The sequence below is a fragment of the Bufo bufo genome, chromosome 4 (genome assembly GCF_905171765.1).
Source record: "Bufo bufo chromosome 4, aBufBuf1.1, whole genome shotgun sequence".
NCBI classification, from domain to species: domain Eukaryota; kingdom Metazoa; phylum Chordata; class Amphibia; order Anura; family Bufonidae; genus Bufo; species Bufo bufo.
In genome coordinates, this window is record NC_053392.1 from 601,840,185 (window position 1) to 601,852,833 (window position 12,649).

Sequence of the window (12,649 nt, forward strand, 5' to 3'; positions counted from 1 at the left end):
CATATTTTATAATGATAGTCAATGGTGTCACACAAAAATACAATTTGGATGGATTTTTTTTTGCAACTGTCGTGTCTATCATTATAAAAATGTCACATGACTTTTTGGCAACAAGAATTCGCTATGTAGCCCTACAGTAGCCTAAGGCTAGGTCTACACGACGACAATAAGTCACGCGACAGATAGTACGCAACATTTGTCGCGCGACAATTTTTATAATGGCAGTCTATGGTGTCGCACTGCAACATGCTGCGACTGCGACAGTCGCAGAAAAATCCATCTCAAATCGATTTTCGCATGTTGCAGTGCGACACCATAGACTGCCATTATAAAAATTGTCGTGCGACAAATGTCGTCGTGTAGACCTAGCCTAAATGTGCTCCCATGTTGTCTCCAGGTGAGGGTGATCGGACATAACTCCAGGCTTTACCTTGCTGATTGGGAACGTTCTCTGCTCCACCCATATCCACCTCCTATATCAGCAGCTGAGCTCCCCTCAGACACATCCAGACATGGAGGTGAGGAGAAGACTTCTGCTGGGGCTGCTCTCTGTACTGGGGATTGCAGTACAAGCTTCTGATGTCTCCAGTCAGAACCAGTTGCCTCCATTTTGTCACAACTATGACTGTCCAAAGTACCAGCTGGTGAAAGAATATGCTGTAAGTGTGGGGGAGGGGTGGTGGAGCCATCATGTCTTATAGTTGTGGATTCACTTATTAGTTACTATTTTCACCTAATGTTCTAAAATGATCAGTTCTCTTCTGTCAATTGGTAGAACCTCCTGTGGTGTCCTAGTCTCTGTATCTGTAACTGGTGCTCATTGGGTGCACCTCTCGCGGCCTGTGCTCTTGGAGTGAAAACTACTCCGGCCCTTGACTGGAATAGTTCTCCTTCTTATGCCCACTTCCAGCTGTGAAGATTGTAAATCAGTCAGGGCTAGGCTTGAGTGACTTGAACTTAGGATCGTAGATCCAAAGTTGACTCATTCGAAAACACATGGGGTCATTATCAAACTGGTGTAAAATAGAACTGGCTTAATTGCCCCTTGCAACCAATCAGATTCCACCTCCTTTTTTTCCAAAGGAGCTATGAAAGGTGGAATCTGGTTGCTATTGGCAACTAAGCCTGTTCTACTTTACACCAGTTTGATAACACTACCTTAGTTTTTACTGCTGTTTCTATACAGTGTTAGGCTACTTTCACACTTGCGATCGGGGTTCCGCTTGTAAGTTCCGTTTGAAGGCTCTCACAAGCGGCCCCGAATGGATCCGTACAGCCCCAATGCATTCTGAGTGGATGCGGATCCGCTCAGAATGCATCAGTTTGGCACAGTTTGGCCTCTGTTCCGCTCAGCAGGCGGTCACCTGAACGCAGCTTGCAGCGTTTTCGTGTCCGCCTGGCTGTGCAGAGCCAAACGGATCCGTCCTGACTTACAATGCAAGTCAATCGGAACGGATCCGTTTGACGTTGACACAATATGGTGCAATTGCAAACGGATCCGTTCCCCATTGACTTTCAATGTAAAGTCTGGAGTCAATATACCATAGGATCGGTGTTTTCTCCAATCCGATGGTATATTTTAACATGAAGCGTCCCCATCACCATGGGAACGCCTCTGTTAGAATATACCATCGATTTGAGTTAGATCATGAAACTCAGATCCAACAGTATATTCTAACAGAGGTGTTCCCATAGTGATGGGGACGCTTCAAGTTAGAATATATTAAGAACTGTGTACATGACTGCCCCATGTTGCCTGGCAGCACCTGATCTCTTACAGGGGGCTGTGATCTACACAATTAACCCCTCAGGTGCCGCACCTGAGGGGTTAATTGTGCATATCATAGCCCCCTGTAAGAGATCAGGTGCTGCCAGGCAGCAGGGGCCAGACCCCCTCCCTCCCTACCCAGTTTTAAATTCATTGGTGGCCAGTGCGGCCCCCCCCCTCCCTCCTTCCCCTGTATTAGTCATTGGCCAGTGCGGCCCCTCCCTCCCTCGCCTGTATTTAACTCATTGGTGGCCAGTGCGGCCCCTCCCTCCCTCGCCTGTATTTAACTCATTGGTGGCCAGTGCGGCCCCTCCCTCCCTCGCCTGTATTTAACTCATTGGTGGCCAGTGCGGCCCCTCCCTCCCTCGCCTGTATTTAACTCATTGGTGGCCAGTGCGGCCCCTCCCTCCCTCGCCTGTATTTAACTCATTGGTGGCCAGTGCGGCCCCTCCCTCCCCTGTATTTAACTCATTGGTGGCCAGTGCGGCCCCTCCCTTCCAATTAAAATAACAGACCCCCCCCCCCCCCCCCCCCATCATTGGTGGCAGCGAAGAGTTCCGATTGGAGTCCCAGTTTAATCGCTGGGGCTCCGATCAGTTACCATGGCAGCCAAGATGCTACTGCAGTCCTGGCTGCCATGGTTACTTGGCAATTTTAGAAGCATTATACTTACCTGCAAGCTGCGATGTCTGTGACCGGCCAGGCGCTCCTCCTACTGGTAAGTGAAAGGTCTGTGCTATAAGCAATCAGCCGCACAGACCTTTCACTTACCAGTAGGAGGAGCGCGATGGCCGGTCAGACTTCGCAGCTCGCAGGTAAGTATAATGCTTCTAAAATTGCTAAGTAACCATTGCAGCAAGGACTGCAATAGCGTCTTGGCTGCCATGGTAACCGAACGGCACCTCAGCGATTAAACTGGGACTCCAATCAAAACTCTCCGCTGCCACCAATGATAGGGGGGTCGGTCATTTTAATTAGGGGGGGGGGGGAGGCTGCACTGGCTACCAATGAGTTAAATACAGGGGAGGGAGGGGGTCTACCCCCTCCTGACTGGCAGCAGGGTACAGTCATGTACACAGTTCTTTTAGTATATTCTAACTTGAAGCGTACCCATCACCATGGGAACGCCTCTGTTAGAATATACTGTCGGATCTGAGTTTTCACAAAGTGAAATCTGATCTGAAAAAAGTTATGCAGACAGATCCTTTCTGAACGGATGCAAGCGTTTGCATTATAGGAGCGGATACGTCTGTGCAGACACCAGACGGATCCGCTCCGAACGCAAGTGTGAAAGTAGCCTAATGTATTGTCTCTTTGAAGGCAAACTTCATATTGCCTATAGTTGTGTGACTTCGGGGATTTACCACCATATTTCTATCTGTATTTTAAAACTCTAAGGTAGGAATCCTTAGTGGGCTTTGGTACTGGCTGTAGGGTTGCCACCTTTCCTGACAAAATACTGCCTGTTAAGCAACACCCCAAATGGTGTGTGGCTTAACCCAGGGTGTTAAATTGCTATCATACTGTGGCTCCAAATAATATTAATGCTCTTATTAGCGCCCCCAGTAATAATAATGCCCCCTACTAGTGCACCCCAGAATTAATGTCCCCATCAAGTCAAAATAACCACGCCCCCTTCCTTCTAATTGACAGTTGTTAGCTTTCGGCTGTTCAGCAAAGCCAGCAGAAAATAAGTGTGTCAGATGTTCATGTGCGGCTGTCAATCAGAGGTGAAGGGGCAGGGAAAGGGGGTGTGGTTATCCTGACTTGAATCGGGGAGGCCGCTGCCCCCTTGACTTCAAACTCTGCTGTTACATAGCGCGTGCAGGGGATTAAAGTTCGTTTAAGATTTTGATGCATCTGGCCAGAGGAAGAAAAGGATCTTTGGGAACATACTGCTGGATATTTTAAGGTAAAGCTGGTGGTTTGGGAGGTGTTTTTTAGGCGACAGGTTCCCTTTAAACATAGCACATCCACAGTGCCCCAGTGACCTGCGCAGTGTTCAGCCTCTGTGGCTGATGGCTATGCTGTCTTTTATAGAAGCATGTACACAAGATGGCCGGGTCCTGGTGCATGCTAAGGACTGGAACATAAACTGCTCGTAGTCTGTAGGGAAGCTGGATCTCCTCTGAGGTGGTCTCTCCTCAGCAAGCAGCTATAACTCCAGTGGATCTCCCTACAGGAGCTGTTGCTGCTCCGAGGTGTCCTCTCCTCAGCTGGCAGCCACAAACTCCAGAATCTTCCTCCTAGAGAGGAAGGGTGGAACCAGCCCTGACTAGCCTCATGGGACCTCTGACTTCCTATACGACTATATGGGATTTGTGGGTCATGCACATAATACATGAAATACATTACCCTCCTCTTCTGTGAGCAGGCAGTCTGGGTTCACTATCAGATCAGTGATGGGGTTTGATCACTGGAGGAAGCATGTTACCTTTTTGTATTTGCTTGTACTCTTCATTTGAGTAGAAAAAACATTACTCTTCAAGAGCTCATGACAGTTCTGCGGTCTGCAAATTGTGGATCTGCATATAAGCTGGCCCATAATGCAACAGTCCTGTCCATAATGTCCATTTTTATTTTTTTTCGACCCTATTGGAAAGGTTCTTCATACGGGCTGTAAAAAAAGCACAACAGACCATACAATCATGCGCGTCTGAAGACCTAGTTTTACCTAACTGGTCATCCTATCCTAGCTGCTGACAGTTTAATTGTGTTCTAATTCGATGTTTACATTTTCAGGATTTTGAACTTCGTCGCTATGAGGAAACTCATTGGGTGACAACTTCACTAAAACAGGACCCTTTTAACATGGGGATGGTGACTAGCTTCAGTCGTCTGTTTATGTATATCAATGGGAAGAATGCTGGAGGTAGGTTGTGTTCTTGTATAAGGCCATATTGTGTGGTTCTCTGTTCTGGAGTACTATCCTTATCAAAATGATTGAAACCCTGACGGAACCAATTTATAAGTAAATGCCAACAGTACTGTCTGGCACTGCACCAGAACAATAATGGCAAAGAATAAAATAGAATCCAGAGCTTTGAAGGGGTTCTCATCTCAGATAATGGACGCATATCAATAGATATATAGAGAACGGAGCCCTGAAAGGTGAGGGCACACTGCGCATGTACAGCCGCCCTCCATTTATTTCTGTGGCCACTGAAAATGGCTGAACGCTGGCTCGGCTACTTCCGTCAGGCCCATAGAAGTGAATGGGAGCGGTGGCCGGTCATGCACGGAGCGCTCCCGTTCTCTTCTGTGGGCTGAGTGTTTGGTGACTGGATTCCTCCAGCCACCACTTTGTGTGGCTCTGTTCCCGCTATAGGTGCGGCTTCCAGTGGTGGGACCCGCACCTGTAAGACAATGGGGGCATATCCTAGCAATATGCCCCCACTGTCAGAGGAGGCAACAATGGAGAATCCTTGTGTCTAGAGCTTCAAACCATGACATAATATGGAGATTCTGTATTCTAACACTAACGTATGGTGATGTAGGAATTTTTCCATATAAAGGTATGCATCTGGCCTACAATGTGGAGACGTCCAAACCCATGAAGATGTGTATTAACACCAGTCATATAAATAAATTGACTTTGGACTTTACTCAAACAACTTGGTGTCTAATGTTGTAAAATAAAAAAACAAGTTAACCACTTCACATCCGGGCCATTTGCCCCCTTTCCTGACCAGGCCTAACTTTGCAAATCTGACATGTCACTTTATGTGGTATTGGCTTTGGAACGCTTTTACTTATTCAAGTCATTCAGAGATTGTTTTCTCGTGACACATTGTACTTCATGATGGTCATAAATTTGAGTCAATATATTTCACCTTATTTATGAAAAATCCATTTACCAAAAATTTTGAGAAACTCAAAATTTCAATTTCCCTGCTTTAAGTGATTCCTCAATATTTATTATTGAACATTCGCCATATGTCTCCGTTATGTTGGCATTATTTTGTAAATGTAATTTTATTTTTTAGGACGTTAGAAGGCTTAGAATTTTAGAAGCACGTCTAAAAATTAAGAATTGCCGACACCCACTTTTTAAAGACCAGTTCAGGTCTGAAGTCACTTTGTGGGGCTTACATAGTGGATAACCCCCATAAATTTTGAAAACTAGGGGATAAGTTGCCAGTTTTATTGGTACTATTTTGGGGTACATATGATTTTTAATTGCACTACATTATGTGTTTTGTGAGACAAGATAACCAAAAAATGGCAGTTTTGGAACTTTTTTTTTACAACGTTCATCTGACAGGTTAGATCATGTGCTATTTTTATAGAGCAGGTTATGTACTCAATGATATCAAATATGTTTAATTTTACAAAGCATTTTTGAAAAGAAATTGTTTTAATGTGTCATGTTCTGAGAGCTATAGTTTTAGTTTGAGTTTTTTTTTTTTTTTTTTTTATGGTGTTTATCAGACTGGGTGGATCATGTGATATATTTATGGAGCCGACCGTCACGGACGCGGCAATATCAAATGTCTTATTTTTAAACATGACCACATGGCGCTTCCTGATCTGTACACAGTGCTCGTTGAACGCGGTGTATACAGCGATCTAGGATACACCTGGAAACTGTCCCTGGCTTATCTCTGGGTTGCCCTGCTGTCACTGACAGCAGGCAACCCGCTCTGCAGCTGCCATCTCTGGACGTTCAGAAACATCCTTTCTGAGACAGAGATCCACCTCCCCAGACGTTTGGTCAACGGGCAGAAGGGAGGTGGTTAAGGATGTGCATATTAAGTAGTTATGTAGCTGACTTGTAGAACAAGGTGTTAGCCCTGATACAAGAGGTATTGAGATGTAGCTATCCAGTGAGGTGTCTTGGAGGCCGTGTAGACAATATGGCATCAATATGTTGTATAATCCATACTGACAATCTGTTTCCTTTATAGGGCTGAAGATGAATATGACAGTACCGGTGATGGTATACATGCCATTGAAGCAACCACTTGCTGGTAGTGCCACAATGTCCTTCTTTGTGCCACATGAAGTGAAGAAACCTCCGACACCTACAGACCCTGAAGTTTACCTGGATACATATCCTGCAGTTTCTCTATATGTTAAGTAAGTCGCTGCCAGTTTGTGGTCCATTTGTTCTGTTGTAGCAAGCAACATGTAAAGAGAAATCTAAAACTATGGCAAAGACATTGCATGACAAGGGTGAATATAGTGTTTATGCCTAAACATTTCTTGGGTCCCATTTACACAACCATGTTTTGTGGTCTGCAAAACACAGATCCACAAGTTACTGACAGTATGCACACAGCATCACGGTGCTGACCCATGACTTACAGGGGGTTGTCCAGGTTCAGAGCTGAACCCGGACAACCCCCCTTTTAATGTGTTTGTACATGTTGTGGTGAAGCACAGGACTTATCATATCTTGGATGTGGATGCAGCAAGATGCGACAAGCTCTAGACATTGTCACAACATGCGGCGCAAGGACCCATTGAAGTTAATGGATTTGTGGTGTGCACACAGCCTGTTTCTGTTCTGTGGGCTCTGTAAATGAGACCTTATACAGGCACATCGAGCAACTGAACATAAAGGGTCTGATTTCTCAGACCTCACTGGCAGGTGAACTGCTGTACAGTATAAGGGCCCCTACACACGTGTGGCATATTACTACTAAAATGTCACCCTTTGCCTAATCTTTAACTTGGCTTTTTTGGAACCATGGGGCAGAAACAGCACCAGATTTATGGTTGATGCTGGATAAAATCTGTTGGTTTTTAGGCGGTCTACGGTAAGTTTACATCACCTATATCTGTTGACTTTGTTTTGCTGCAAAAAAAGTTCCAATATTGGTGCAGTTTACTTAAACCACACACTTTCCTACAAACCAATGCACATTTCCAATAAACCACACCACCTTGATAGACAAGACCTAAAAAAGGTTAGAAAACATTAAGTGCAGATTGTTCCAGAACTGATGTATTTTCTGTTTCAGTGTTTTATGGAGTTTTTCATTTCAAACTGTTAAAGTACTTTAGTTTGATTTGTTAGTGTAAAGCAGAATACCATAATCAGGTGATCCAAGAAACATAAATTCCAATATAATCAGATAACATTCCTTTTATGTAAAGCATCATCCTATTATACTTCAATGAAGCAATCTTCTATTCGGTGCATGCTTCATGTGGTCAGAAAGGTGTAGAAGAGAAAATGAACTGGTAGGTGAGGATCGAGATGAAATCAACAAGATGGCAACTAGAGAACCTATTTAGGTTTGATTTATTATACACTGCTCCAAAAAATAAAAAAAACTTCAACACAATGTAACTCCAAGTCAATCACACTTCTGTGAAATCAAACTGTCCACTTGGGAAGCAACACTGAGTGACAATCAATTTCACATGCTGTTGTGCAAATGGAATAGACAACAGGTGGAAATTATAGGCAATTAGCAAGACACCCTAATAAAGGGGTGGCTCTGCAGGTGGTGACCACAGACCACTTCTCAGTTCCTATGCTTCCTGGCTGATGTTTTGAATGCTGGCAGTGCTTTCACTCTAGTGGTAGCATGAGACGGAGTCTACAACCCACACAAGTGGCTCAGGTAGTGCAGCTTATCCAGGATGGCACATCAATGCGAGCAGTGGCAAGAAGGTTTGCTGTGTCTGTCAGCGTAGTGTCCAGAGCATGGAGGTGCTACCAGGAGACAGGCCAGTACATCAGGAGACGTGGAGGAGGCCGTAGGAGGGAAACAACCCAGCAGCAGGACCGCTACCTCCACCTTTGTGCCAGGAAGAGCACTGCCAGAGCCCTGCAAAATGACCTCCAGCAGGCCACAAATGTGCATGTGTCTGCTCAAACGGTCAGAAACAGACTCTGAGGGCCCGACTTCCACAGGTGGGGGTTGTGCTTACAGCCCAACACCGTGCAGGACGTTTGGCATTTGCCAGAGAACACCAAGATTGGCAAATTCGCCATTGGCGCTCTGTGCTCTTCACAGATGAAAGCAGGTTCACACTGAGCACATGTGACAGTCTTGAGACGCCATGGAGAACGTTCTGCTGCCTGCAACATCCTACAGCATGACCGGTTTGGCATTGGGTCAGTAATGGTGTGGGGTGGCATTTCTTTGGAGGGCCGCACAGCCCTCCATGTGCTCGCCAGAGGTAGCCTGACTGCCATTAGGTACCGAGATGAGATGCTCAGACCCCTTGTGAGACCATATGCTGGTGCGGTTGGCCCTGGGTTCCTCCTAATGCAAGACAATGCTAGACCTCATGTGCCTGGAGTGTCAGCAGTTCCTGCAAGACGAAGGCATTGATGCTATGGACTGGCCCGCCTGTTCCCCAGACCTGAATCCAATTGAGCACATCTGGGACATGTCTCGCTCTATCCACCAACCACAGACTGTCCAGGAGTTGGCAGATGCTTTAGTCCAGGTCTGGGAGGAGATCCCTGAGGAGACCGTCCGCCACCTCATCAGGAGCATGCACAGGCGTTGTAGGGAGGTCATACAGGCACGTGAAGGCCACACACATTACTGAGCCTCATTTTGACTTGTTTTAAGGACATTACATCAAGGTTGGATCAGCCTGTAGTGTTTTTCCACTTTAATTTTGAGTGTGACTCCAAATCCAAAATTTGATTTTTTTTTTTTTTTTTTTGTCAGCACATTCAACTATGTAAAGAACAAAGTATTTCAGAAAAATATTTAATACAGATCTAGGATGTTATTTTTGTGTTCCCTTTATTTTTTTGAGCAGTGTATAATAAAAGCTTGGATAATCTGTTGGATTAAACTCTAGCTGTAGGATTCTCTCCAGCTGTTGTAAAACTACAACTCCCACCATGCCCTGCTGTAGGCAGTCTGAGCAAGCTGAGAGTTGTAGTTTTGCAACAGCTGGATTGCCTCCGGTTGGCCATACCTGATATATATTGTTAAATAGAAAGTCTGATCTTTCATTTACATTGATGCAGTGCCAAGAATCGTATAAATCGTTCTCCAATAAGGATTTCAATGAAGGGGTAGGTCTCATGTTCTGACTAGAAGTGTCTAATGCTGGATTAGCTATAGTGTTTGAGGTCACCAAACATGAATAGATGAACCTCTTGAACTGCTGCAAATTTAATTAAAAAAATCTAAAGCATTGGGGCCATATAAATTACATATTGTATGTTATATTATTCAGCTTGCATGACCAGAAACCTTCCCCTGTTATTTTTCAACAGACATCTTCAGTGCTATGGAGTCTTTAATTGTAATGCGCACACCTGCCTTTTTGGTGGTTTGAGCACGAGTGGTAAATGTGGGGGAAAAGTTTATGCTTCATTCTAGATGCATCTCCTAGCAGTAGATGGGATTCTTGAATGCAGATTAACGTCTGCTCCATTGTTTTGCTTCCCTCCAGAGAATGGCATTTATATGGATGACTACAAGAAAATTGGATTAGGACATTCAGTCGCAGGTGCACATTCATAAAGCTAGCATGCAGGAAGCAAACAAATCAGTATGGCAGCACAACATTTCACAGACACAATAAAACTGGGGAATTATACTTATTGTGGTATTATACCTACTGTAAATGAGGAGGGAAAATAGAATCTCTTTGCGCACATTTTTGATCTAACATGTGTCAAGGCCCATCCAGGTGTCAAATTGGCTTCTGCAGATGTGTCCTTAACACTAACAGAACTGCCTCTCCTGGGCTTGACCTAAGCCTACAATGTTCAGGGCAGTGTAGGAACCAGTTTATATGGATGATTAAGTCCGTTTACATTTAAGGAGAATATTTAAGTCATTTTGTGTTTGAATAGCTTAGTCCAGTCCCAAGGATCTGACAACCGTAAGTCCTTGGCTTGACTGGCATAAATCAGTTTGTCGGGTTGGAAGGTCTTCTGAGCATGAGTTGTTGGAGTGGTTGTCATGTAATGTTGGTTGCAATAAGGACCTAAAAAGAAACTAGGCAAAAACACAAACCAAAAACCTATTCCTTGCAGAATTGGAGTAAGTGTTGCTTGTGGACTTGTTCACCTCATGTGTTGAGGTTCAGGCCTCCTGAAAAGGCAGGGAACCATTCCTCCTGAATATTTGTTCCTCTTTTCCTGCTTTCCTCAGGTTCTGTTTTTTGGTATTGGTGTTTTGAAGAACAAATGTAAAGTTATGCATCTTGGTAGTAATCTGTGCTTCATATGTTCTAGGTGATGTAGCACTGGGAGAGTCACTTATAGAGAAGGATTTGGGTGTCCTTGTGGATGGTAGATTAAATTACAGCATACAATGTCAATCAGCTGCTTTAAGGACACCAGCATACATTAAACGAGGCATGGACTCTTATGGCAGGGATGTAATATTACCACTTTACAAAGTGTTGGTGCGGCTTTATCTGGAATATGCAGTTCAGTTCTGGGCACCAGTCCATAGAAAGGACGCACTGCAGCTGGAAAAAGTACAGAGGAGAGCGACTAAACTGAAGGGGCATGGAGGGTCTTAGTTATGAAGAGAGAATTAAAATTAGTCTTCAGAAGAGACATCAAGGGGGGGGGGGGGGACATGATTAACCTATATAAATGGGCCATACAAAAAAAATAGTGAAAAGCTGTTCCATGTAAAATGCGCTCAAAAGACAAGTGGGCACTGCCTCCGACTGGAGAGAAGTTGTCTCTGGAAGCATCAAAGCTTCACTAAGAACTGTGGAATAGACTTCCTCAGGACATGGTCACAGCAGGAACAGTGGACCGTTTCAAAAAGGGTTTAGACTAATTCTTAAAAGTAAAGTTAATGCTTATGAAAACATGTAGAAATCTGAGTCTCCCTTTTGGGATTTGCATCTCCACCTATCCTTTGGTTGAACTTGATGTATGTCTATTAACTATGTAACCTGATGTGTAATTATATACTGATCTCTGCTTGGATGTTCATGTGTTTTCACTTTTTATATATATATATATATATATATATATTTTTTTTTTCTCTTCCAGGACTTTTGGAGGATATGCTTCTAACGCTATGTATGTCGAGCAAGCTAAAGCCCTAGCACAGAACCTGGCTACCCTTGGTCTGCAGTTTGATTATACATACTTTGTACGTGCTGGCTACAATTCTCCTTTAGAATTTTTCGGCCGCCACAATGAAGTGTGGTACATGGCAAAGTCCCCTCAGCAGTGGGAATTTCTTGATCTTTCTGCTGCTCAGCCCTGGGTGTGATCCTCGTGCCCTCAATACAGTTGAGGCCAACGTGCAAAATAGTATGGCTGTTAATCTTCAGCATTGCCTTGTAAGTGTTATGTATGTGCTGTTTTTGTAACAAATTTTTCAGTAATAAAATATTTGTATAGTGTGGGTTTTCTTGGTTTATATACTTGAGGAGATTTTCTTTGTGTACATAATAACCCCTGGCGGATGAAGTGTGACAAATATCATTGTGGGGTCGTATATATGCCAGCAGGGGGACGTTTAGTAAGACTAGTGTTTTCCAAGATGGTCTCAACTCCCACTGTTCTGCTGGAAGAAGCACAAGTTGTGTAGTCAAAAGCCCCTATGTAAGTTTGGCACTTCCTCAGAAGTCTTTGACAGACTTAAGGGGTGTTTTCCAAGACTTTCTGACCAGTGGGAGGCTGACACCTGGGGACCCCACCAATCATCTGTTTGAGAAGGCTGCAGTAATGCCACAACCTTCTCTAAGCCAGTAACGACACATCCATCAGTCATGTGGCCTAGCCATAGCTCAGCCCTATAGAATGTGGATGAGCACAATGCCAAGCACAGATGCTATATGATCGGTTATGTGAGAAGGCACAAAGGTTTTTGTGAGCACCACAAACAGCTGATCAGTGGGGGTCCCAGGTGTTGCACCCCCATGATCAGATACTGATGACCTATTCAGGATGGGTCATAATTTAGTCTTGGAAAA

General features: G+C 44.4%; 1 protein-coding gene across 1 annotated transcript; it reads left to right on the forward strand.

Annotated features, from left to right (window-relative positions):
- The first annotated feature begins 400 nt into the window (after nucleotides 1–400).
- On the forward strand, nucleotides 401–11,943 carry LOC120999345 (heme-binding protein 2-like). The gene is made up of 4 exons (XM_040430213.1): nucleotides 401–659; nucleotides 4,511–4,640; nucleotides 6,676–6,847; nucleotides 11,718–11,943. Exons 1-4 carry the CDS (start codon nucleotides 513–515, stop codon nucleotides 11,941–11,943), a joined length of 675 nt encoding a protein of 224 aa, XP_040286147.1. The 5' UTR covers nucleotides 401–512.
- Nucleotides 11,944–12,649: the final 706 nt, after the last annotated feature.